Source organism: Carcharhinus amblyrhynchos, chromosome 21 (assembly GCF_965287045.1).
Source record: "Carcharhinus amblyrhynchos chromosome 21, sCarAmb.v2.hapA, whole genome shotgun sequence".
NCBI classification, from domain to species: domain Eukaryota; kingdom Metazoa; phylum Chordata; class Chondrichthyes; order Carcharhiniformes; family Carcharhinidae; genus Carcharhinus; species Carcharhinus amblyrhynchos.
The window spans coordinates 34,287,782-34,315,531 of NC_137344.1; the positions used below are offsets into that span (position 1 = coordinate 34,287,782).

A 27,750-nucleotide genomic window follows, 5' to 3' on the forward strand; every position below is an offset into this window, starting at 1 on the left:
TTGCTCCCTGACATTTAATGGCATCACTGAATCCCTAACTATCAACATCCAGGGGTTATCATTGATCAGAAACTGAATTGGAGTAGACACATAAATACTGTGGCAACAAGAGCAAGTCACAGGCTAGGAATTCTGTGGCGGGTAACTTACCCCCTGACTCCCTAAAGCCTGTCCACTGTCTACAAGGCACAAATCAGGAATCTGATGGAATACTGTCTCCTGGCTTCGATGAGCACAGCTCCAACAAGAAGCCTGACACCATCCTGTACAAAGCAGCTCACTTGATTGCTACCTGTTCCACAAACATTCAATCTCTCCACCACCAAAGCACAGTGGCAGCAGTGTGTACCAGCTACAAGATAGACTGCAGGATTGCACCAAGTTTCCTTAGGCAGCACCTTCCAAAACCAAGACCACTCCCATCTAGAAAGACAAGGGCAGCAGATACCTGAGAACACCATCACCTGGAGGTTCCCCTCCAAGTCACTCCCCATCCTAACTTGGAAACATATCATTGTTCCTTCACGGTCATAAGTCAGATTCCTGGAATTCCCTCCCTAACAGCACTGTAGGTGTACCTACACCTTGGGGACTGCGGCAGCTCAAGAAGGTAGCTCACCACCACCTTCTGAAGGGGAACTAGGGATGGGCAATAAATGCTGGACTAGCCATGACTCTCACAACATGTAAATTAATAAAAGAAGAACTTTAGTTCCATGCTTTGCTGAACCTACTAGCTAAATGGCCGGAGTATGTACATGTTTGAATGAACAGTCCACACTCAGAAAGGGCTAATGGAGCAGAACTTGTGTGCATGTTCTCCTGTTCTCTCATTGTAACTTCGATAGAAGTTCAGTGGAAAACTTGGTGACCATTTACACCATTGCTACAGGATTTCCTACAGAGTTATAACTGGGGATCAGGGAGAAAGGCCCACAGAGATTCTACCCCGACGGCACCCACTCACCTGTTCCATACTTCAACGTTTATTTGTTTCTATTTTGAGTATTTGCCATTTTAGTTTCCCTTTATCTAGCAATAGCCCCTGGCTATTCAAGATAATCTGAGCGTGCTTCTTACCTCAGCTAACACGAAGAGTGGCTCTATCACATCCCGTTCTATCTGTAGCTCGAAAAGGATAAGCTCCTGGGCTAGCCTGTCCTCTGTGTCCCCACACATCTTCAGCATCTTCCTGTAGAGAAAGAGGACACAAGCCACATTAGGCAGAACTCCTACTGCAGAAATAATCATTACAGATACACCGTCAGACAATGCAACATGCTGTTCTCTTTCTCCCTAGGTTTAGCCTTTACTTTAGAAAAAGCACCGGCAATTCCAATTATGTAGTTCTGAAATAACACAAATATTTTGTTCAGCATGTGTAAGGTTCCCAATTCTGCACAATGCGAGCCATTGGCCACTGAAAGACCTTCAGTCAGTTCATTTTTTTTAAACCAACACAGACATTGGGTAGGGTTTTCCGGTTGCACTTGCTCCAAGGCTGGAAAATCCCACTCAATGTCAATGGGTCTTTGCACGGTCCTTGTCCCACCCGCTACAATTCCCATGGTGGGTGAGACAGGAAAACTGCGCCCACCGTCGTTGCAGTCATCATAAAGAACAGTCAGAAGTCTCACAACACTGGCAAGTGGGTGGAACCCTCGGGTTCTGATAATCATAACAAAGACTATGAACCATGGCTGGAATTTTACCCCTACGCCCGCCCTGGAATCGAGTCAGGCATGGCTCACAGAACGGCGTTCTCCCTTGGCCTTGGGCGGGATCTTACGAGCCTTGGGCAGACAAGGTGGTAAAATTCCAGCACGTTCATTAGTTCTTTTTTCCCAAATCTGTGGTCCTCTGTGGATCTCGCACTCCAATTGCTATCTCTCCATTTATAACAGTAAAAAGTCTGACAACACCAGGTTTCAGTCCAACCGATTTATTTGTGGACTGAAACCTGGTGTTGTCAGACTTTCTACTGTGTTTACCCCAGTCCAACGCCGGCATATCCACATCATGTCCATTTATAACCACAGTGATTTGGAGTTCCCTCACTTCCAAAATCTGATTAATTCCTCGTTCACTGCCTATGGCACTTTGTTATGTGCCCATAGCACCATGTAACGCCACTTCAGAAGATAATCGATTGTATCTGAAATTATCTCCAGAAGGTGCTCCATTAAGGACAAGTTCTTTCTTTTACGCTCCAATGTCAGGACATGATGCTATCGGGCTGTGAGTTTGCACAGTATTCCCCAGCACAAAGTCTACAATTCTAACAGAAACCTTTATTCATGCTCAAACTCCAGCCTAACATCAGGAAGAAATTAGATATAGCTCTTGGGACTAAAGGGATATTGTTGGGGGGGGGGGGGGGGTGTGTGTGTGTGAAATCAGGGTATTGAATTTGATGATCAGCCATGATCATAATGAATGGCGGAACAGGCTCAAAAGGGCCAAATGGCCTACTCCTGCTTCTACTTTCTATGTTGCTATAGTTTCATCATGTCCAGCAGATTGTAACAAAGTCAAAATTATTTTATATTTTTTCACACATCCCTTTTAACATCCGCAGGAAATTCCTCGGCAAACTGGTGTATAGGATGGATCTGGAATTTAATGCAAATTTATTAGTGTTCTCAATGTGCACTTGGTTAAAATGTACAGGGGCCAACAAGACTCTTCAGCATGATGACAATGAGTCCTTACAACAATGCTCAAAGCAATAAAGACCAAGATGATTTTACTCATGGCTTGGCATCATTCTCCACACACTCTATAAATCTCGCCAGCTTGGTGCAAATATTAACAATGTGGTATTCAGCCTCTCCAAGTTTCAGCTAACTGCTTGGCCAGAACTAACACAATATATTATGTTGGGTGGGTCCGACAGAAAACTGGACTATAAACTGCACAGTTTGTTTTATTTTAATACTAAGCTTAATTTTCAGATGCCTCAACCCAAAACCTAGTTTGAAATTTAATTGTTCGGATTTTGTTAAGATATTTTAACAGTCTGACTCTAACCCGGGCCTTATGCTTAATTCACAGTACATCTAAGACCGGTAGCCACACAGGGCGACTCACAATCATCAGATTCATTCTATGCACTGCAAATTGCAATGTAACATTCAGGAGGGAACTCTGGTTCTGTCTGATAAATTTCAAATGTTTTCCGAATTGAGAGTTCAAAAGCTTGTTAAAGAAATGCACTCTCCCTCAGATTGCAATCTACCCTATAGGTCGAGTGGATCCCTCGAGCACTTAAAGCCAGATTGACAAAACGCAGCAGGGCCAAGTTCAAACGGCTTCCACAAGGCAAACTCAGTATTCTAACCACATCACAGCTGCTCAATAATAGTAGCCGCCCAAAGACAGTCCTTTGGTTAGGCTTGATTCTTCTATACAGGAAGTCCTTGGATTTATGATCCAACACGGTTTCCAGGAACCAATTGTAAGTTGAAAGATTCTGGGCAGGATTTTCTGGCTGCACTCACCCAAAACTGGAAAATCTGATCCAAGGTCAATGGACCTTTGCATGGTCTGCCCTCCCACCCACTACGATACCCATGGTGGGTGGGATGGGAAAACCGCACCCCCCCCCGTAAGTTGGAATCAATTGTCCCACAGGAACAATGTATAAGTGGATGATTCGTTTCTGAACCAAGGCTGCGTGGCCGGCAGTGTAACATGTTCTCAACTCTTGCCCTGTCAAGCTGAGGTGACTACTGATGTTTGCACACTTTAGCACAAATCCCTTGGTTAGCGTGTCAAATATAATGAATCCATCGGCTGCCTGTTTAACCTCGAATTTCTGCGCATCTGAGCGCAAATTAAATACAACATAAGAGTATAAAATTCTAACGGTTGTGCCATCATTTAATAGAACTTGTTTCCACTTAGTAAACATGGCTCCAGTTATACAGACGGGTGGCACAGAGCATCAATACATAAACATGAATGTGCTAGCATGGTGCCGTAAAGTCAAAACTGATGACGCAAAGTCAAAACGGGGTGTCGATTTACGAATGTCGCAAGTGCTGTTCATCATAACTCGAAAGTCGTAAAGTCAAGGACTGCCTGTATTGTTCTTTCCAATTTGATCATAAAGGGGCTGTCTGTGGTGAGTGAGTCTCTTCACTGTATCTGAGCAGAATCCATAGCAAAGCACTGGGATTCCAGTTATACCACCCAACAAACACAACACTGCAACTCGCCAGAATGTTTATTTCTCAAAGGATGCAGTCTAATTAAGTTGGCATTCAGAATCTCGCTGATGGCAAGTCATCTCGCTCTTGATTGGAACTTGTAAAATTAAGGCTAAGGTATAGGCATCCAGTCATGAAACTCTGAAGGCAAATTTGTATATTTAGCGGAACGAAACTGAAAGTGCCAAGAAACGTTGAATAAATGTGTATATTCAAATTAATCAGAAGTCTAAGCTGCTACACTTGAAAGCATAACACAAATCAGTTGCTTAATCCTAGTTTGGATGTTTTCCACGGTTCATAACAATGGCAAGAGCATGAGAAATATTTAAGACTTGTATTCCTCAAGTAATGCTGATATAAGCTATTGATTTGGTCAGAGCAAACCTTCTGGGGAGAAAACAATTAAAAAAAGATTGGAGCAGTTTTCCTGAAGCCAATTTAAGCAGAGCAAGCCACTTGTAATATGGAAATGGTAGAAATATAGGCGCAGGACGGAAATGGCTCTTTAACCCACGCAACCAGTTGATGTTCCAGAACCCAGTCAGACCACCCAGTCAGTGCTTTCCTCTAACAAATTCATACATGTACACTCACTGTTGAAACCAGGTTTTAATCCAGTTAGCATCTAAATGTTTAAATTGAAGTACGAGAGTTGATTAAACAATCTTGATATATTTATATCAATTTTGGGCAGGCTACATGCTGAACACTATTCATTAAATAATTTCAGACACTCAATTACTTCTGGAACAAGTTGGTCAGATTACATTTCCCGTGATGAGGGACACAGATTAACATAGGGGTGGCTCATCTTCCTTCATCGGAATATTGCATCAGTACCAATGGGATTAAACAAATGGAACTCGGCAACTGATTACACAGAAGTTTTAACAATTTTCTTTTAAAAACATACTTCAAAGCCTTACCCTAGTAAAGAATCTTCACCCAGGATGGTAGAGCCTTCCACTAAACACTGGGCTAATGTTGTTAACGGTAGCTTTTTCTGTGAACAAGACCAACATGATTTATTCAGATCTTAGATGTGATGCTATTGCATACCAACTCAACTATTTTTCAATGCCAAACCTCATAAGTCAACTAGTTCAATGCTACCAGTAATCCATCACAGTTTCAAGAGATAGAACAGTTTTATACAATACCAGTGATTCTGTTCGTGGAGACAAGTTCCTTGATTTTCTATCATACTAAACTTCTAAAGTCAAGTCCCGGTTTGTTTGTCTACTGTCTCCCAGGGTGCTTCCTAATACACAATTACTCAATGCCGGTCGAAACACTTGACATTGGGATGGTGGAGGGGGAGATGCCTGGTTGAACCACCTGATGTTGGGATGGTCGGCGGGAGGGGAAGAGATGCTGCTGCTGAGAGCCACCCCACCCCAGTCCTTGCCACTGACTCCTCTTTCCCCCTCCTCTCCTGTGGATCCCATCCCATGATCCTCTTCCCACCTTCACCCCCCAGTGTCTGGGCCCCAAAATGACCTGTGGCCTTAGGTGGGTAGACGGGAGCCACCACTGCCCAAGTTACGCTGCTGAGTATGGGAGAGCTGCTCAATTCCGATTGGCTGGCAGCCGTTGGTTAGCAGGATTCCCCCGCACCTGCCCCTCCTGCTGGGGGATGGTCTGCTTCTGGCCTGTCCAGTTCCTGAGTGGGAACGACGTACAGTGGGCCCTGTCACCTCTACAGGACTTACCCATCCCGCTCCCCTTCATCTCAGTTCTCCAAACAGTGAAAGTAAAGTTTACGAAACATTATCCATATGAGAGTGGCACAGTGGTTAGCACTGCTGCCTCACAGTGCCAGGGACCTGGGCTCAAATCCAGCATAAGGTGACTGTCTGCACGTTTAAAGTAGTTATATTAGCATGATAATGAAGTTACTGTGAAAATCCCCTAGTGGTCACACTCCGGCGTCTGTTTGGGTACACTGAGGGGTAATTTATTGTGGCCAATGCACCTAACTTGCACATCCTTCGACTGGAAACCAGAGCAACCGGAGGAAACCCATGCAGACAAGGGGAGAACATACAAACTCTGGACAGACAGTGACCCAGGCTGGGAATTGAACCCGGGTCCCTGGCGCTGTGAGGCAGCAGTGCTAACCACTGTGCCACCGTGCTGCCCAGTGTCTTGGCATGTTCTCCCTGTGTCTGTGTGGGTTTCCTCTGGGTGCTGTCGTTTCCTCCCACATTCCAAAGCTGTGCAGGTAAGGTGGATTGGCTACGCTAAATTGCCCCTTAGTGTCCCAAGATATGTAGGTTAGATGAAACCAGTGCCCCTTTAATACATTATCATTCAACAGCTAGCATTGCAAATGGTGAGTTAGACTGACTATATCAGAGGACAATAATGAAAGCGAACATACGGATCGTTTGTCGGCGTCTACACCTTGTTGTCCCTGCAGACATGCTGTGAGTTTTTTGTGAGTGCTGTGGGTGACCTGTTTCACCAGCTCTAGTCGTTTCTCCACCTGTTTGGTGAAACAAAATTATTACATCGCGCCCGCAAGAACTCAAACATAAAATCACTTTCAATACAGTATTCTTCAAAGCAAAACCACGGTGTATTCCGAAAACCTGGATGAGGTTCAATCCTTGGCACGGCTGACATTAAATCCAAAGTATATTTGAAACAGTTCTGGAATTTCACCATCCCGTGCGCCACAGCAATCGGAGCAGGTGAGGAGCGGACAATGGGGAAGTCCGTTGACCTCGGGCAGGATTTTACAGTTTAGGGACAGGTGACGGTGGAAAATTCTGCCCGTTTGTTATTTTGTGGGAGGTTTTGCAGTTGACAGTGCTTCATAACAATTGACCCATAGGTCGGTTCGCTAGAATTTAGGATCAAGATTTTGCAGCAAGGCAACCACGTTCTGTTAAAATCCTGCAGCAAGCCCCACGAGGAACTGTTAACCCTTCTGAACCACCATGACAATGTGAACGGAACAACTCATCACAAACAATGCACCTCTCAGATGTTACTTGAATGCCCAACAGCGGCTCAGCTGAAGCTGCCACTATCAACCATATTTTTATTGTCAAGTACTTACAGAGAGAGTTGGCAATTAAGATTTAAATGTCTCCCCTGACTTCCCACTTGGAAGTAAATGACTGCTAAGTGTCAAGTTTCAGTGAGCCAACTTTGTGCCAATATTCTCGATATTGCAGATCATGCAACAAAATGTGTCCAGAAGCTGCTGGATGTGGTGCTGGCATTGCCATGATGATGTTATGCTCAAGTTTCCACACAAATTTAATATAAACCCAAACATAAAATTTCCTATGAATCAGCAACATATTCAATAGACAATTGGAAAATGGCATTAAAGGAATGGGATTGCCCTTACCCCTTACAGCTCTGTAACCTCCTGACTGAATTAATGCTCCATTATACTTTTTTAGTTGGCTTCAACTGGCTGTTTTCATCTGCTTTTGGTACATAAGGTTCATGACTAATGACCTATTACAGGTGTGTGCTACTCTGCTGTAATGATTAAACAGTTGTGGATACTCTACTGTAAAGTGGTCATGGGCGCCCTCCAGTAGTTGTTAAAATTCCAGAAACTGGCACTGCTTCATTCAATTCCACGTGGGTTACACTGACATCCGAATGGAAGCCATGGGGAAACTCCAAGCTGATGTGCTCAACACATCATGTAGTAAACAAACTTGGAGTCACGTTTTAAATAAGAAAAATGTGACACTATTCTTACCACATTGAAAGATGTAGATCGTTAACCCTAGTCTTTCAAATATTAGGAAAAGGAGGATGTCAGGAACTGTGGACTCAGGAATTCTACAAAACCAGTTGAACAAGGAGCTGACAAAGGGTTTATTTAGACAGTCACACATCAGTTTCATGCGTGTATCCTTGGGGGATGTTACTTCAAGTTAAAGAGAATGAAGCACACTTTGACACTCTCTTCTCCCCCACATGTAAAACTTGTCTCCAACATTTCAGCCAACAGTCATTTTTTAAATAATGTATACAAGAGATGAAACACAGATTGTGCAGACTCAGGAATAAACAGAATTTTAAACAATGTGGAGAAACTATTGTTACCTGCAGCAGATCTTCAGTTAATACTTCTGTCTTTTCAGCTCTGCAACAGGAAAAGAAATAATGTCAAGACAGATTCTGGCCCATCGGAACAAACACACAAACAGCTTGAACTCAACCTTAGCACAGTATAAGTTGCTATATAAACACCAAGGTAAAGCTGTGTTCAAATTTAATCTATTGACATGAAATACTTGTAATATTTACCCAACCTAATGGTTATATTGGATAATAACTGCATTAGTTACAAAATCAGAATTCTCCGATCAGAATGACGTCCACAACTTAAAGGAGAAAGTTTCACTGTTAAAATCTCCTTGAAAAGCTGAGCAGTTGGATTATGTTCAGCATTAACGATAATTTGTTTTTTTATTATGCTATTTATATATTTTTAAAAGAAACTGCTGAGTGGTGATGACACTGACACGCTTACACACAGTTAGGCATGGTTTTGACATCATGAGGGAGCTGAATTAATACAAGTACTTAATGCTGAATCATCCTAGGTTGATGTGCCCTATCCTAGATTAAGATTCACCCACAGCTTCAGTAACTCTCTCAAGCCATCAGAGCTTGCTGTTTTAAAGAAAACATCAATAGAAACGTAGCAGGAAAAGGTCAGCATTCATCTTAGTTCTTTAGGACATTTTTATTTCAAAGATCCTGATGGTTAGTGTCTATTTTAAGAAAGGTCACAACACATTGATCATTTGGCCCATTGACATTCGGTAGCTGTATTGTACTGACTATGTCACAGGCAAAAAACTACATTTAATTCATTCACTACCTTTTACGATCACAATCTGACAAACACGAGACTGTGACATTTCCTAAAAGGGAGCTCTCTGCCCTGGATGAACAGATTCTCCAACATGCTTCAGTGAATAATTTAATGTATACAACAATGATTTAAAAAAATATTTTTACCGTTATGTTCTGGGCACAGTTTCACAACACGCTACAAAACAGCAAGGTTAGCATCAGTGCTGAGCCCATAATGCCTACTTTTGCATCATCTGCTAGGGGTTTGCCCTTGAGTTAACTGACCTGTGGCAATGCAGCATTATTGAACACTACCTACTGAGATATTTTGTAATGAGAATGCACATAGCCCCACGCTTGGAAAGCGACATTGATATTTACAGCAATTAAGTAAAATGATAGAGATGTCCAGGCTAACTATTAGCGTCCCGTGTTCTTGCACTTAGACACCATGAAACATGGATTCTCAAAAAGACTTTCCAAAAAGCGAAGAGGTTCAACACCTCAGTTTTTTCTTCATCATCTTGTAGATGCTTCCGAGATAGTGAATGAATTCAAGGAAGCGGATGAGATACTGGATTTTTGGGACGTCGGTAGACAGGACCTCATCACTCGGCCAGCTGAGACGGGAGTACGGCACATTGCTGCTGTCATCACTCAATAACTGCATCTTGAAACCAGACATTGTCTCCCGGAGCGACTGACGGGTTCACATCGAGATGTTACCTTTTTCAAAAAATAAACTTAAGCTATTTTTGTTCTTTTCCAGGTGCCCGAGACTGTATCCACAGCACGGGAGGAAAGCGGACGTAGCTATTCTGCAGACTGAGCAGATTGCTGAGTCAGCCACTTACTGCAGTCTCTCTCAGCGTGCGCTGCCTCATTGATTCATAGCTCCATCCCATAATGCCCTGGAATGTGCAGAGCATCTTTTGGGTCAAATGTAATTTAGTTTCTGCCAAGAAAGAAGAAAAAAAAGCTGGCTGGGATAGATGTATAAATATATATATATATATATAAATATAAATATATATATTATATATATAGGAACAGCATTAGTCCCTGGATGATTACCTTTTTTGGACATCACCCACAGCCTGTTCATGTGGAACACTGGCATCTCTTCTGCATGTAATAGCAGGCGGATCTCTTTTTATAATGCAAAATACCTTCAAAACGTGATACAGCAATTTAACAATCTGTAGGTTTTAGAAGCTGTTCTTCAAGTGACAACTGTACTCTACCTGCCATAGATACCCAGACCAGAAAACCCACACTGTTCTCTGTTGATCCTTTCCACGTGAGGTGGCATGGTTAGCACTGCTGCCCCACAGCGCCAGAGACCAAGGTTCGATTCCCGGCTTGGGTCACTGTCTGTGTGGAGTTTACACATTCTCCCTGTGTCTCTGCGGGTTTCCTCCGGGTGCTCCAGTTTCCTCCCAAACTCCAAAGATGTGTGGGTTAGGTGGATTGGCCATGCTAAATTGCCCCTTACTGTCGGGGGACTAGCTAAGATAAATGTATGGGGCTATGGGGACAGGGAGTGGCTGGGATTGTGGTTGGTGCAGACTCGAAGTGCTGTATAGCCTCCTTCTGCACTGTAGTGATTCTATGATTTCAATGATTCTACTTTACACAGGCAATCCATTACACAGTGATCTATTACACGGGTAATCTATTACACGGATGGCACGGTAGCACAGTGGTTAACACTGCTGCCTCACAGCGCCAGGGTCCCAGGTTCAATTCTGGCCTTGGGTCACTGTCTGTGTGGAGTTCGCACATTCTCCCCGTGTCTGCATGGGTTTCCTCTGGGTGCTCTGGTTTCCTCCCACAGTCCAAAGATGTGCGGGTTAGGTTGATTGGCCATGCTAAATTGACCCTAGCGTCAGGGGGATTAGCAGGAGAAATGGGTTTGCAGGAATAGACACAGGGTGGGATTATGGTTAGTCCACAATCGATGGGCCGAATGGCTTCCTTCTGTACTGTAGGGATTCTGTACAGTTGTGATATGGGCCTCACCAGCTAGTTTTAGTACTTCAGACAATTTCAGCACCAGAATCTGTAAACTGCTTCATTCCCATTGGAAAGGGCCAAAATCCTTCCATGTTGATGGCTTTTTAACTGGTCTATCCGATTAACTATTGGAATAACAGCTGTGTTTATTGTAAAATAAAGGCATTTGGAACATGTTAAAAGAATATTATATTTTGGTCCAAACCATTTGAACATGTTTATATACAGACTCCATTACTTCATTAGGGAGAAAAGTTGAAATTACCAGCACTGTCCCAAGCTCCAACTCTTGCATTTTCTATAAATCCTTCCTTTTCTGGTCTCACCTCCCCTTACAGCTCTGTAACCTCCTCCTCCAGCCTCACCCCTTCTACTCTGTAACTTCCTCCTCCAGCCTCTCCCCTTACAGCACTGTAACCTCCTCCTCCTCCAGCCTCATCCCATTACAGCTCTGTAACCTCCTCCTCCAGCCTCACCCCTTACAGCTCTGTAACCTCCTCCTCCTCCAGCCTCACCCCTTACAGCTTGGTAACCTCCTCCTCCTCCTCCAGCCTCACCCCTTACAGCTTGGTAACCTCCTCCTCCTCCAGCCTCACCCCTTACAGCTCTGTAACCTCCTCCTCCTCCAGCCTCACCCCTTACAGCTTGGTAACCTCCTCCTCCTCCTCCAGCCTCACCCCTTACAGCTTGGTAACCTCCTCCTCCTCCAGCCTCACCCCTTACAGCTCTGTAACCTCCTCCTCCTCTAACCTCACTCCTTAGAGCTCTGTAACCTCCTCCTCCAGCCTCACCCCTTACAGCTCTGTAACCTCCTCCTCCTCCAGCCTCACCCCTTACAGCTTGGTAACCTCCTCCTCCAGCCTCACCCCTTACAGCACTGTAACCTCCTCCTCCTCCAGCCTCATCCCATTACAGCTCTGTAACCTCCTCCTCCAGCCTCACCCCTTACAGCTCTGTAACCTCCTCCTCCTCTAACCTCACTCCTTAGAGCTCTGTAACCTCCTCCTCCAGCCTCACCCCTTACAGCTCTGTAACCTCCTCCTCCAACCTCTCCCCTTACAGCTCTGTAACCTCCTCCTCCTCTAACCTCACTCCTTACAGCTTGGTAACCTCCTCTTCCTCCTCCTCCTTCTCCAGCCTCACCCCTTACAGTGCCCTGCCACCGCTGCAAGTGAGGGCGGGGTATTTGGCGCTCAGCCACATCTCCCTTTCCTGTATTGGAACCAGGGAATCCTGCTAGCGAGAATGGACAGAGAATTTCAGCCCTTAATGTTTAAACAAACCATGCACTGTTTTAATTGTTCTGTATCAGAGGGGAATCTTTATTCTCTGACATTTTAATTAGAAATGATCTTAACTGTTGATTTCAATATCTTTAATGTGGGGCTTGAGTTAAGATATGTTGACAAGAAAGTTTGATTTTATTCATGTCTTCCCTGTATCTGGAAACACATATGCATTTGTTTGTGGTGGAATGTAAACTTCTAGAGTTTATGGCCCATTAACCAGGGTTGTTGTATAATTGGGGTGAAACAAGATGAACTATAGCCATTATGAGGGGCCACCTTCAATAAAAGAGGAAGGAGGAATGGGAGACTGGGGGGATAAAAGTTGAGAAATCATAATCCTTGTCAGCATAGGGATACCATGGCTTCTGGAATATGACTCTTCTGGACACAAAACAAAGAAAAGGGACATTGTCTGTTCCAATAACACCAAGAGTCCCTGGGATCCTGTGAGATGGGAAACTTCGAAGTTGTCTTCAATACTTCATATTAAGTAAATGTAAAATCTCGTTGAATAAATTCTACTTGTTTCATAAATACCAGTCATTTGTCCTTCAAGCACAACTGAGGACCCTAGTGTTAGAAATTAAAAATTCAGACCTTAGAGTTTATTTTAATTAGAAGGGTTTGATACTACAAAACACTAAATCCTATAGCATGTCGGAAACCATTTCAGCCTCATTCTTTTGAATCCCTTCTCCAAACCATTTCATTTCACTGTCTCCTGCTTCTCATTCACAATACTCTATAAAATTAATCGTTTTCCAAGTCTTGTCGTTTCTCCAGTTCCTTTGATTTACTATTTATTTCCCCCACACCTCTGTGAAGCACATTGGGATGTCGTTCCACATTAAAGACACTGCAACCATCTAAACTGTTAGCATTTTAAAGCATCTCAACAATAAATAAATGTATCCGGAAAACAAACACCTGCTTAGATATACAAGAAAGACCAATCTTTTTAGTGTTTGTGTATTACAACCTTGTCAATTGAGATAGTGTTCCAAGTGGAGGATAATACAGTTTGTGCTCTCAAGCCATTATACATAAAGGATGGCATCAGAGATTACCAGAGTGAGGCAAGCCTATGGGAAGATACAACAAGATATGGGAAGAAAATTTGGCATGTCAGAGATATGACCCTCAGTAATCTTTACAGCTGTACTATAGAAAGCATCCTTTCCAGTTGTATAACTCCTGCTCTGCCCAAGACTGCAAGAAACTACAAAGGATTGTGAATATAGCCTAATCCATCATGCAAACCAACCTCCCATCCATTGACTCTGTCTATACTTCCTGCTGCCTCGGGAAAGTAGCCAGCATAATCAAGGACCTCACATACCCTGGACATACTCTTTTCCACCTTCTTCCATCGGGGAAAAAGATACAAAAGTCTGAGAGAGTGAAGAGGTGTCTTCCAAGGATCGTCCATGGTCTGTCTGGGATGTCTTGATCAGTTCTTTAGTTTGTGTCAGGATAACAGAAGTAGTTTTAAGGGATTTATATTTGTATTGTTAAATATTAAAAATAAAGCATAGTTTTAAATGAGTTTAATTATATATTTATGTGTAAAGAAAGGTAAATCTTTAGTCAGATTCATGTTAGACAAAGGTGTTTACATCTGGGTGTTTTTGGTTTCAGATAAAACTTGGCTTCTATTGTATTTAGAGATGGTTACAATGTGAAGTAAACAAGCTGGGACAAATATATAATTATTGCTTGGTAGTCAGGGGCACCTTTAGAATAGGAAGGGTTTTTGAGTTTAATTTGAACTAAATTCATTAGCAGCTGAAGCTAGATAGTGAGAGGGAAGGCTCTCACAGCTGTGATATAACAGTTGGCTTTAGAAGGCTAGGGAGTGAACATCTCTCTTAGCTTTGTGAGAAGAAAAGCCATACTATGAAGTAATGGTTAAGGAAGCAAGTGTAGGAAACTTAAAAGAACAGCTAGTTAAAGAAGTGAAGAGAAGTTTCTAAGAAATTTGAAGTTAAAGGAACAAAGAGGAACTTTGACTGCAGGATAGACCTCGAAAGAAAAGAGCTGATGAGGCTAGTTACAGACAAGGCACATATCTTAAACAATTGTAAGGTTTGACGTCCTTATTTCCAGTGTTTGGAGCAATAATATTCTGTTGGGAACTGTGTACCTGAATTTGTGCCAAGTATTTAAGACAAGGGAACCTGCAAGGAGAGGTAGAAAACTTGGTGAAGGGTTCTTTGTTAAAAAGTGGAATGGAGACTTTATTTGAAAGGATAGTCAGAAAACTTGGAATGGATTCTGCAAAAAAAATGGACAGCATTGTTTGAAAGAAGATTGTAAAGTGTGTCATTTAAGGAGTGGAGTTGGAAACTGTCATCTGGGGGGAATTGTGCAGGAAATCCACTGAAGGTTGGGGGTGGAGTGGCATCAGCCATTTGGTTCAGAGTGGAGTGTTATTTTTGATAACTGTATATTTGTGAAGCTAAGGAGGGGGTAAAGAATATTAAAATTTTAATGTTTAATTAAAGTTTTCTTCTTGTTGTTCTTTCATGTTTTTGAAGTAACACCAACTAGGGTTGTAACATTTGCTTAACTTGGATGTTCATTATAAGTGGGCAGCACGGTGGCAGAGTGGTTCGCAATGCTGCCTCACAACGCTGGGTTCAATTCCCAGCTTGGGTCACTGTCTGTGTGGAGTTTGCACGTTCTCCCCGTGTCTGCATGGGTTTCCTCCCACAGTCCAAAGATGTGTAGGTTAGGTGGATTGGCCATGCTAAATTGACCCCAGTGTCAGGGGGACTAGCTAGGGTAAATGCATGGGGTTATGGAGATTGTGTTTGGGATTGTGGTGGGTGCAGACTTGATGGGCTGAACGGCCTCCTTCTGCACTGTAGGAATGATCAGCACTGCACTGCCTGGTATGGTTGTTAATCACATTGCCTCAAAAATTTCATAAGATTGTTTTTTCTGCTCCTCAGTGAGGTCTTAGGTACAATACAGCTTGCAGCACTCTTTCCTCAGCAATAAGAACAGAGCTGCTACTCTTACTTACTCAAGTTCCTTGTTTGGTTCTATGGAAATTTCATATTCTGCAATTGGGACTAGAAGAAATTCCAATTAATTCTCAAATCTCCCTTCATCTCTGTAGGAGAAGCTAATGGAATATTCAAAGCCACACTGACACACTCTACTAAGTTGTAAACTGAAGTTTTAATTGTCATACTCCAGACTCTGTGTTCGCGCACTGGACACTGCATCACCTCTCGGGACACCGTGCCCGCGCTCCAGACACTGTGTCCACACTCCAGACACCGTGCCTGTGCTCTGGACACTGCGACCGCCCTCCAGACACTGTGTCCGCGCTCTGGACACTATGCCTGTGCTCCGGACGCCGTGCCTGTGCTCCGGACACTGCGCCTGCACTCTGGACCTGTACTCCAGACACCGTGCCTGTGCTCCGGACACTGCGCCTGCACTCTGGACCTGTACTCCAGACACCGTGCCTGTGCTCCGGACACTGAGCCTGCACTCTGGACCTGTACTCCAGACACCGTGCCTGTGCTCCGGACACTGCGCCTGCACTCTGGACCTGTACTCCAGACACCGTGCCTGTGCTCCGGACACTGCGCCTGCACTCTGGACCTGTACTCCAGACACCGTGCCTGTGCTCCGGACACTGCGCCTGCACTCTGGACCTGTACTCCAGACACCGTGCCTGTGCTCCGGACACCACGCCCATGCTCTGGACACCGCACCTGCGCACCGGACACCATGCCCACACTCTGGACACGGCACTAGTGCTCTGGACACTGCACCCAAGCTCCTGACACTGTGCCCGCGCTCTGGACACCGTGCCTGCATTCTGGACATTGTGCCTGCACTCAGGACACTGTGCCTGTGCTCCAGACATTGTATCTGCGCTCCGGACACCGCGCCCACGCTCCGGACACCGCGCTCGAGCTTCAGACATTGCGTTCGCATTCTGTACACTGTGTTCCAAGTAGTGAATAAGATACCTTCTGTTCTCAGGCTTTTATACACAAACGATGAGAATAGAGGTCACCTGACTATGACAAACCAAAGTGCACTGAAGCACTTCTCCAAACAGACAGCACCTGTACTGAAATGCAAAGCAATGTCCCATGTAAAAGCAAATGCTTCCCATGTGCACTGTAACCCCGGGTTACAGCTGTATGTTCTCACTCAAGATGGTCAAGCCAACTTGTAGCGCTCGAACCTGTCAAAGCTCAAGATGCCTCGATGTGATTTTGGCATTTGTCCCTCTGCTGGAAGGGTGTGTTTGTTATAATGAGACCAGGCTCAGCACATTTTATCAGCCGGAGGACCCTATTTGTATTGGCTTTTCCCATGCTGTTCTTTTCCCCAATTGTTCTCCTCCGGTCTAAGGTTTAGCACTCCTAAGGTTCAGTAATTGGCTGTAGTTAAGGTGGTCCAGTTAAAATGGGGAACATTTAGGGATTTTTAAAATTTCCCACCTACGTACTGTAATTCAAAATAAAATGTATTTATTTTGAATGCTGTGTATGCGCAACATGTGGAAATTGCTTTCTAAGGAAGGGAAAGGAAAGGAAGGGCTGGGCAACAGAAATATTATTGCATACCCAACACCTTTGTAATTGCTTTTCTGCTATTAGCAAGAACTAACATGGTTATTTTCCTGTTGTGATCATCATGCTCTGTCTCGTAAGCACAGTACGCATGTCAGTAGGTCGATGACTGCTGTTCAGCACAGAGGCCCAAGGTGTCTGGAAATATTGATTTTAATGGTAATTTGTGCAAATATGGGCAGTTATGCATCAACTGTAATCGATCCTGCTGTTAATCAAGATGTCAGTCTGGGCTCACTGGTGTTACTGTTGCCCCCAGGTCAGATGGTTGTGGGTTCAAACCCCACTCCAGGGACTTGACTACACATTATCAAAGTTTGGCATGTCACAGCTACAACCAACACAATCTTCAGGTGATCTGATTATTAATTCCACTGCTGCGTGGGACCTCGCCATGCGCAATAATATGTTGCATTTCCAACATTCCTGTAGCTACTACATTCTGTAAGTACTAAATTGGCTTTGGGAAGTCCTGGGATTGTGAAAGGCGGCGGGGGAGAAGATAAATTGAAGTTTCGCTTCTTTCTAAAAACATGGGGCCAGATTCTCCGTCCTCAACCACAACTGGGATTCTCCAGTCCCGCTGCTATGAATGGAGATTTGGCCGGGCTCCAAATTCTCCATTCTCGCTGGCAGTGATGACAGGGTGTGAACAGCCAAAGAACTTCAGCCATGATTTTCTAAATGATACAAAACCATTAATTATAAAATTGCCTTGACCCTAAGTTACTATTAGTGCTGACTCAGAAACCTTGTGACAATGGCTCACTTCGCAAAGATATCTGGGAGAAAGTGACCAGAAGATTAGATCCGAAGATACTACAAGATGAGGAAGGCCATTTGGCCCATTCTGAATCAGCCACCCAGGTCAATCCTACGCTTCTGCCAATGCAGAATCTAATTGTTGTTTGAATAACTCAATGGTTTCTGTCTATACTGCTCTGTGCAGAAGTTTATTCCAGGTGGTGATTGCTCTCTGCTTAAAGAATAAACTGCTGGTATCAGGCCTATTGTTATATTTTACTGTTAGTGCAAACTGCAACAATTTAGTTGAAATAATGCTTGGTGAAACTTTGTCACAACATTTATTACTGTAAAAACGACCACCTCTCAAACCCCTCCTTTCCAGAATCAAAAGTCTAAAGCCTGGATTTTTGCTACCAAGTGAATCTACAGCGCTGACAAACCTTCAAAATTGCCACATGCAATGTGGGAAAAAGTAACCTGAGTGGCGGAATTTTCAATCCACCTTGGGGATGGGGAATGGAGGGGTAGGCGGCACCACTTGTGGAATGGAGTCAGGCCTGCCGGGCACAGATCGGAGGTGGCCCCAGGAGCTACCAGTTGCTTCATTTGAGTTCTTAATCATTGAGCTCTCTAGCCCTCTCATTCCCCCTGCCCCACATTCATTCTCCATGCCCATATATGCCAGTTCATGTCTCTTGCCAACCAGAACCAACCCACATCGCACCTCATAGCTCCTATGCCAACTTAGTGTCAACTCTTGTCACACATCCACTACTGTTTGTCAACTCACTCAGCATTTACCATGGCAGACTTCAGGAGTCATGCTGAGATGAAATAAAGTTCTAAATGACAATTGCAGGTTCATAGTATATAAAAACACAGCACTTTCATGAAAGCCCATTCAATACATTTAAATCCCCCTCAAATACTTAATCCCTTATTTAAAAAACAAACATTTGTATTCATAACTTCATATCAAAAATAGCTAATCCTGTAATAACTTTTTTGTGATGTCAATCCAACTTTGAACTTACAACCCCCTCAAAAATTGTGGAAAGTAATCAAGAATTAATAATGTTGAAATGATGGCACTGAGGGTTATGTTAACAGTCAAATAAGTCACCAGAACTTACTTATTTAAACTTTTAAAAGGATTGGAGTTTTAAATAACTCAACAGACCTTATCCTCCCTTCAAAATATTTACCTCTACAAAATATTTGCGTCTACTTAAAAATTTTGTAACTTCCACATTGTCGGATAAGGTTCCTTGCTCTAGTGAATATGTGGTCAGTTTGAATTCAGCATTTGAGTTCAAATGGCCCCGCTGAATTCCTGCGAGAATCCCATCCCACTCCTGATCCCCATACTGGTGAAAGTAGCTTCTGCTGGATATGGGGGCTGCAGGACTTCCAGATCAGCGGTCCGTCTGCCATTTTGGACATACCATGTGAACGTTTTGGATTCGACTCCATGAAAATCCAGTCCCAAGTCTCTCCAGTATTTCTTTGTAAGTCAAATCACTGGAATGTGGGACTGATCCGGATCTTGGAGATCGTGTGCATTTTTCAGTGGCTATAGTACTCAAAGTGAACTCGGTCCACAACAGTGTAGACACAGTGTGACCATTACTTCCTTTGATTTATATTCGACTTGAGTTTTGTGGATCAATATTCTGTTGGCTTTCTTGGTTCTGAGTGTTTACCTTCCTTTAGCTTTACTGAAGATTGAAGTAACAGAAACCATCAGCACCATAACTGCTTTTCTCCCAGTTGATGGGATGCTGCGTTACCTAGAGTCAAAAGCTTTAATTATTGCTGCAACAGAACCTGTACTCCTTAAGGATAACTAGCAATCTGATTCCTCCCTGGGATATTTTTCTCAGCTTTATCCCTAAGGGAGGAGAGTTGATCATTAAACAGTGAATGCCATAGGGCCTACTTTCCTCTTTTCTATGTTTTTATCTTGCACTCAAAGACAGCTTTAATCATTGTAGCATTAATAATGCAAATCCTCTGGAGCTTGTTTTCTTTAACAGCCACCAAGACATGAACCGAGGGCACACAGACACACTGTGCAATAGAATTGGCTGAGAAAAAAAATACGGTTTCTGCCCCAGAGTGGAATAAGGGAGATGTGTATGGTGTTGCTAACTTCCCCCTAAGGACAGTGGGTCGTGTTGTGACAGCAGAATGGAAAGGACTGAAGAGGATGCTGCAGGAGAAAGGTGTGGAGGGAGGAGATCTTAAACAGGGTAGATACACATCTGACTTCAGGCATCTTAACAACAGTGTGCAGCACAGAATTCATTAATCGATTCCCTTTCGATCTATTTTAATTTTACAGTTTTCAAGAAAAAAGGATGCTAGTACTGGAAAATATAAGAACCAAACGTCTGATGGTAAACTGAAAATGCAAGTTCTCTTGATGGAAACTTTACAGTAAGGGAAGCCAGAAAGAAATATTATAGAATCCCTACAGGACAGGAGGAGGCCATTCGAGCCTAAACTGACAACAATCCCACCCAGACCCTATTCCCGTAACCCCACGTATTTACCCCGCTGCAATAACCAACAATGAGTATCCATAACCAACTACAGTCAGAATCTCAGACATTCCACTTCAAGCAAACCATTCACATTACTGATTACATTAACAGATCCACTTAATCATGGTCCGTAACTAATGTACAAAAGTTCCCCTGACAATTTAAAGGGGCAATTCAAAGGGACAGTTTAACATGGCCAATCAACATACACATTTTTGGACTGTGGGGGTGGCACAGTGGTTAGCACTGCTGCCTCATAACTCCAGAGACCTGGGTTCAAAGCCCGGCTTGGGTGACTGTGTCAAGTTCGCACGTTCTCCCTGTAGCTGTGTGAGTTTCCTCTGGGTGCTCCGGTTTCCTCCCACAGTCCAAAGATGTGCGGGTTAGGTTGATTGGCCATGCTAAATTGCCCATAGTATCCTGGGGTGTATAGGTTAGAGGGATTAGAAGGGTAAATGTGTGGGGTTGTGGGGATAGAGCCTGGGGTGAGATTATTTAGAGGTGAGACCAAAAATAAGTTTTTGGATGGGTTTTATTAAATGGAGCAGAAGCTACAAAATTATCAACAAGGGTGTTGATAGTGACGGAGTTCCTCTGCTTGACTTAGCAACACGGCGGGAATATCTCCGCTGATAATTGCTTCAAATAAGATTGTAAATGGATACTGCTGGAATGCGGGTAGTTTCCTAGGATGAGAAACCCTTCTCACTGTGTTCACTATGAACAGTTGGCAGCCGGAGGGAATCTTCTCCCAAGGAGTTGAGAAAGACAAGCGTCAAAAACAAAAACAAAATTGTCTGGTGAAGGCTAGAGACAACGCAGCATTGTCAGAAAACAATGTTCCACTTCTTTATAAAATGAAGCGTTTCAGTCTTTTTTCTCTCTTTGGAACACTGAACCCCCCTAGACAGCAGTGGCCGACTTAATTTTTTACTGAAAGCCTATAATGAACTGTGTAAACTAACTTGAAATCTTGCTGAATTATATTCCAGCTGAAAAAGTTCCAATAAGTGTAATGATATTTTCTATTCACATCTTATTTATTTTAATTTCAGAGTGTTATTTTTACATAATTTAATAGGTTATTCCCAGCATATGTTTAAAAAAAAGCTGCAAATTCAGTAATTGTTTAAGTGCGATTTTAATGCCTTAAATATTTGTTTGCAACACACTGCTGTAACTCAGAGCAGTGTCAATCTGTCATATCACTGCATGCATTATTTAACGTGAGTCATACTACAAATACTGCCATTGATTCCGGGGAGATCTCCAAAACTATGTTTTCAATATTGAATTATCCTGGTGGGATCAACTTGTGCTAAACTTTCTTTCAACTTGTGTTCTTTACAAACACAATTAACTCCATTAACTCACATTCACTTGTATATTGACAGGAGGATATTTTTATATTTAATTAAATGCTTGCATCAGAGCCTATGTTAAAAAATAATCATTGCATTTTAGAGTGAGCCTATTTTACTGCTCGCAACTTTACATCCGCTGGTTCCCTTTATGCGCTGAAAACTCAGGAAATAGTTTGTTTAAAAACGTAAGAAGTTTTTAAAGTTTATTTATTAGTGTCACAAGCAGGCTTGCATTAACACTGCAATGAAGTTATTGTGAAAATCCCCTGGTTGCCACAATCAGGTGCCTGTTCGGGTGCACTGAGGAAGGATTTAGCATGGCCAATGCGCCTAACCAGCACGTCTTTCGGACTGTGGGAGGAAACTGGAGCATCCGGAGAAAACCCACGCAGACATGGGGAGAATGTGCAAACTCCACACAGGCAGTGACCCAAGCCAAGAATCGAAGGCAGGTTCCTGGCGCTGTGAGGCAGCAGGTGCTAACCACTGTGCCAAAGTGCCGCCTGCTCGTATTGCAGAAAATCACCTCTGCAATGGACAATTACACTTTGCATTTGCTCCAGTATACGCAAACTGTAAAATATTAATTTGTCTCATCTGACTCTCTTTAGCTCAACTCAAAAGAACTGAGTAGCTGAAATGTTAATTCACACTGAAATACTGCAATATCCGAGAATGAGTATCCACGGCCAACTACAATCAGAAGCTCAGAGATATTCCACTTCAAGCAAATCATTCACATTACTGATTATATTAACAGATCAAGTTAATCATGGTACATAAAAAGTGTGGAAAAATCACTGTAATTTTCCAAATAAATACTTTGAGTGTCAATTGTACAGGAGTCAAGCGTTTCTGAGCAATAACATTTTAAATAAAACAGGATTTTCGACGGTAAATATTTGCTGGAGTTGCCCAAAAGCGTACTTACGCCATATAACATTTGCACTGAGTAGTATTCTATCAATGGGCAGCATGGTGGCACAGTGGTCAGTGCTTCTGGCTCACAGTGCCAAGGACCTGGCTTCAATTCCAGCCCTGGCATTTGTACATTCTCCCCATATCTGCATGGGTTCTCTCCCCCCCCACCCCTGACACTAGTGTCAGGGGGATTAGCAGGGTTAATGGGGATATGGCCTGGGTGGGATTGTTGTTGGTGCAGGCTTGATGGGCCAAATGGCCTCCTTCTGTACTGCAGGGATTCCATGATTTTATGATGGTTTGCTGCATGTTTCCACCAGAAGGAGCAGTATTCCCGTAATATTATCTCACTGCTGCTGTATTTCTCTAATTCATCATTATACTAGCCTATCATGTGAGTTTTGATTTGCCAATGTGTCTCCCACCTCACACCTATTTCAAAACCAATTGTTCATTTGATTTGATTTATTCTTGTCACATGGATCAACATAGTGAAAAGTATTGTTTCTTGCGCACTATACAGACAAAGCATACCGTTCATAGAGAAGGAAACAAAAGAGTGCAGAGTGTAGTGTTACAGTCATAGTTTGTGTGTAGAGAAAGATCAACTTAATGCAAGGTAAGTCCATTCAAAAGTCTGACAGCAGCATGGAAGAAGCTGTTCTTGAGTTGGTCGATACGTGACCTCAGACTTTTGTATCTTTTTCCAGACGGAAGAAGGTGGAAGGGAGAATGTCCGGGGTGCGTGGGGTCCTTAATTATGCTGGCTGCTTTGCCGAGGCAGCGGGAAATGTAGACAGAATCAATAGATGGAAGGCTGGTTTGTGTGCAATCATGGGCAGAACAGGAGCCATACCAAGCTGTGATAAAATCAGAAAACTGTGCTCTTTGTCCTGCTTTCTTATACTGGCATACAGCACACACTAACCTAATCACACTCATTGATTTTGAACATTGCTGAGCAGAAATTTCAGTTGTAAAACATTTAAAGGCACAGGCATTTTATTTGAAAGTAAGAATACCCAGTTCCTAAGACATAGAACTCCAATCCTAAAACTATGTGCAACATTCTGTGAATGACTGTTCCCACACACTGCCATAACAATAATGGGCCAGTCATGTTACAATTCTCATACATAAGAACGTCATGGATTAGGAGCTAACACCTAACAACAGGCACTGATTAAAGATCAATTTTGTACCCTGATAACTGATCATATTGGCTCAAATGGTTTCTAAAGGACTAACTAACTGCCTAGGGTATAATCATAGAATCCCTACAGTGCAGAAGGAAGCCATTCAGCCCATCGAGTCTGCACCAACCATAATCCCACTCCGTTCTTGTAACCCCACATATTTTCCCTGCTAATCCCCCTGACACTAAGGGGCAATTTAGCATGGCCAATCAGCCTATCCCGCACATCTTTGGACTACGGGAGGAAACCCGGAGCATCCAGAGGAAACCCACGCAGACAGGAGGAGAATGTGCAAACTCCACGCAGAGAGTGACCCGAGGTCGGAACTGAATCCGGGTCCTTGGCACTGTGAGGCAGCAGTGTTAACCACTGTGTGGCAGCAGTGTTAACCACTGTGCCAATGTGCCACCCACAAGAATAGGGGTTACAATCACATTTGTTGCAGTGGAGAGAAGAAAAATCCGGAAGGGATTATCCCTACCTGGGATCCGAAAACTACAGATCTGAACAGATCACAGGAGTTTCAAGAAACCACAGATGATTGAGGAGCCTATCAGTTAAATCCAGTCCAGACTTTTGTGACTTGCCAAAGTGGAAAGGATAACCTGTGAAACTGTATTAATTGCTGCCCATGTTATTAGGTCATGTTTTATCCTTAATAAATCTTCCCCCTTTGTTATGATTTAATAGTCATGCTGTTGATTATTTATCATGCTTGATTTCCATACAAGTGTAAAGTGCAAAGGTATAATCATCCTTACTGACGTTATATATTCCTGAGCAAAAATCTTCATTATTATATATTAATATGGAAGCTTTTAAGTTAAAGCACAAATACCTAATTACCAATACAAAATCAATGGTCTGCTAATGACTGTTTCCACACACTGTCTTGCTTGGCAACCAATGAGAAAGTGACAATTGTTCATGAGATGTGAGACTTGCTGCTAGGCCAGTATTTATTACCCCTTGGCAATTGCCCTTGAGAAGGTGGCAGCGAGCTGTACTTTTATTATCATAAACCTCATGGTGGAACGGTGACACAGTGGTCAGCACTGTTGCCTCACAGCGCCAGAGTTCAATTCCCAGCTTGGTTCATTGTCTGTGTGGAGTCTGCATGTTCTTTCTGGGTCTGAGTTTCCTCCCACACTCCAAAGATGTGCGGGTTAGGTTGACTGACCATGTTAAATTGCTCCTTAATATCAGGCGGTTAGTAGGATAAATAAGTAGGGCTGTAGAGATAGGGCCTGGGTGGAATTGTGGCTGTGCAGACTCGATGGGCCGAATGGCCTATTTCTGCACTGTAGGGATTCTATGATAACAACTCTATGATAACAACCAGGAACCCAGGTTCAATTCCCGGCTTGGGTCACTGCCAGTGCGGAGTCTACACATTCTCCTCATGTCTCAGTGGGTTTCCTCCAGTGTTCCGATTTCCTCCCGTAGTCAGAAAGATGTGCTGGCTAGGTGCATAAGTGAAGCTAAATTTTCCCTTAGTGTACCCAAACAGGCACTGGATTGTGGTGACTTGCAGATTTTCACAGTAACTTCATTGCAATGTTAATGTGACACCAGTAAATAAACTTAAACTTGAGATTAAGGATCTATAGGGAATGTTGCCTGAAGAGGGGTGTTTGGCCGTGAGTTTAACTAAGAGGAATCTTCTGGGAACTATTTACAGGACTGTCTTTAAATGTGTAAATGTAATCTTGTGTGTTGGTCTCAAAATGGGACAACTCCACGCAGAGTAGCAAAGAGCCACACAGCACAGGAAGAGGTCAATGGGAACATCATGCTCAAGTATTTGAGATAGTCCAATTCCTATCTTACAGTCTTGAATATTTTTAATTTTCAAGTAAATATTTAATTCCCCTTTGAAAGTTACTATTGAATCAGGTTCAAATACTCTGTCATCATGGCCGTCCCTGAGCTCATGGGGTTTGGTCTACCCAGGCTATGTGCACTTATGATTAATGTAGCACTCCAAACCAATGCAAAATGAGCCAAAGGGGAGGGGATGGCCTAGTGGTATTATTGCTGGACTATTAATCCAGAAACTCAGCTAATGTTCAGGGGATCTGGGCTCGAATTCCACCTCAGCAGATCTAAAATTAAGAATCTACTGATGACCATTTGTCGCTTGTCAGAAAAGCCCATCTGGTTCACTAATGCCTTTTAGGGAAGGAAATCTGCTGTTCTTACCTGGCCTGGTCTGCATGTGACTCCAGAGCCACAGCAATGTGGTTGACTCTCAACTGTCCTCTGAAACGGCCAAGCAAGCCACTTGGTTGTATCAATCGCCCAAGGCGGCAGTTTGGGCAACTAGGGATGGGCAATAAATGCTGACCAGCCAGCGATGCCTACGTCCCATGAATGAATTAAAACAAAATACTATCACAGCTCAAAATTACTGAGAAGGCCATCCTGCATTCTCAAAAAGCTATCAGGCAAAACTACTGTGAACGTAGCAATTCTGAGGAATGTTGGTTAACACCCAGAAGCTGGTTGGTAGCTTGGCTGAAATGAAAGGGGCTGCAACGTAAGATCAGAACGGAAAGGCCAATTAATTGAGTCACAGCGCAGAGGGAGCGCAGAAGCAACACTGAATGATCCAATATTACATCCTTAGCATTTGTGAGCTCGCTCACCTTTATTATATAGTAATGTCATTCCTTTTTCTATAAACTAAGGATGTTTTCGTTGTCACGTGTGTGTTCAAAATTGTTTTCTAATCCTAGCATTTTTCTTAAGTGATCGCAGCTGTGGACACTTGGCTCACAGAAATAAACAAACTCACAACGTTCCCTCATTACACTGTTCGCCTTGGCACCAAAACACCAAAGCACAAAGAAATATTTCCCAGGGCAAGGTTCTCTCATGTGTGTAACGCTGGACAACAAGAAACATAACAACCCACCCATACAAGACGGCAGCAAATTGTCAACTGGAAACAGTGACAAACGAAATGACATTTTCAATTTATTCTACAACCATAGTTAGTAATTTTGCTGTCTGCACAATGTGCGAAAATCCCAAGTACAGTCTCACATCTGTCAGTTTAACAGGCAGCGAGACGGTCTGGAGATTGCAGAGAAAGCTTATATCAAGATACATGGACTGCAGAATAAGATGATGTGCTGTAGCATTCTGGGGAAAGTGCTTCATATTGTCACCTATAGTAATAATGTGGTTTCACTCTTCCCAGCAATTAATATTAATCAATGTATCAACACATTTGGCAGAATTTTCCCATCCCACCCACCACTGGGACTGTAGCGGGCAGGGGCAGATGGGGTACAATGGTCTATTGACCTTGATGGGATTTCCAATTTTGGGGCGAGGCCAGCTGGAAATCCCCACCCACTGGGTGGGATGCCCTTCCCCCACATCCAGCAGCATGTTTTCCGATGGAGGAAGTGGTTTGCCGTTGGCCGCCGGTGAAGTCTTCCAGTCCTGCCAATCTCTCAGGCATTTTGCCTGGGGAACCTATAGTGGGGGTCTCGCCCTCAGTGGGACCGGAAAATCCTGCTGGCGGGATGAGCTGGAAAATCCTGTCCTTTCGTCAAAATGTGATAACGTTTTCGTTGTTATCATAGAATTCCTACAGTGCAGAAGGAAGCCATTTGGCCCATCCAGTCTGTACCGACCACAATCCCACCCAGACCCGATCCCAATAACCCCATATATTTATCCTGCTAGCCCCCCTGACACTAAGGGGCTATTTTTTATGGCCAATCAACCTAATGTGCACACTTTGGATTGTGGGAGAAAACCCACGCAGACACGGGGAGAATGTGCAGACTCCACACAGACAGTGACCCAAGGCCAGAATTGAACCTGGATCCCTGGCGCTGTGAGGCAGCAGTGCTAACTGCTGTGCCACCCAAATTTCCATGGCTTTTGTAACTAAAACATCAGGCCAGGTTACACAGTGCAGTTACATGAGGCTGAATATGAAGTATCATTCATTGTTGATCTCAATCATGTCATTGTTTATACTCAGAGGAATATCAA

General features: G+C 43.4%; 1 protein-coding gene across 9 annotated transcripts in view; it reads right to left on the minus strand.

Moving 5' to 3' along the window:
• The window catches only part of LOC145356355 (rho GTPase-activating protein 44-like), a 314,302-nt gene that overhangs the window by 101,286 nt on the left and 185,266 nt on the right, over positions 1 to 27,750 (minus strand). For all 9 annotated transcript variants that reach the window (XM_080209018.1, XM_080209013.1, XM_080209011.1 and 6 more), the window contains exons 2-5: positions 8,295 to 8,334; positions 6,598 to 6,702; positions 5,141 to 5,217; positions 1,081 to 1,192 (exon numbers count right to left, since the gene is read on the minus strand). In XM_080209018.1, the coding sequence (XP_080065144.1) occupies positions 1,081 to 1,192; positions 5,141 to 5,217; positions 6,598 to 6,702; positions 8,295 to 8,334 (334 nt within the window). The remainder of the gene's footprint in view (positions 1 to 1,080; positions 1,193 to 5,140; positions 5,218 to 6,597; positions 6,703 to 8,294; positions 8,335 to 27,750) is intronic.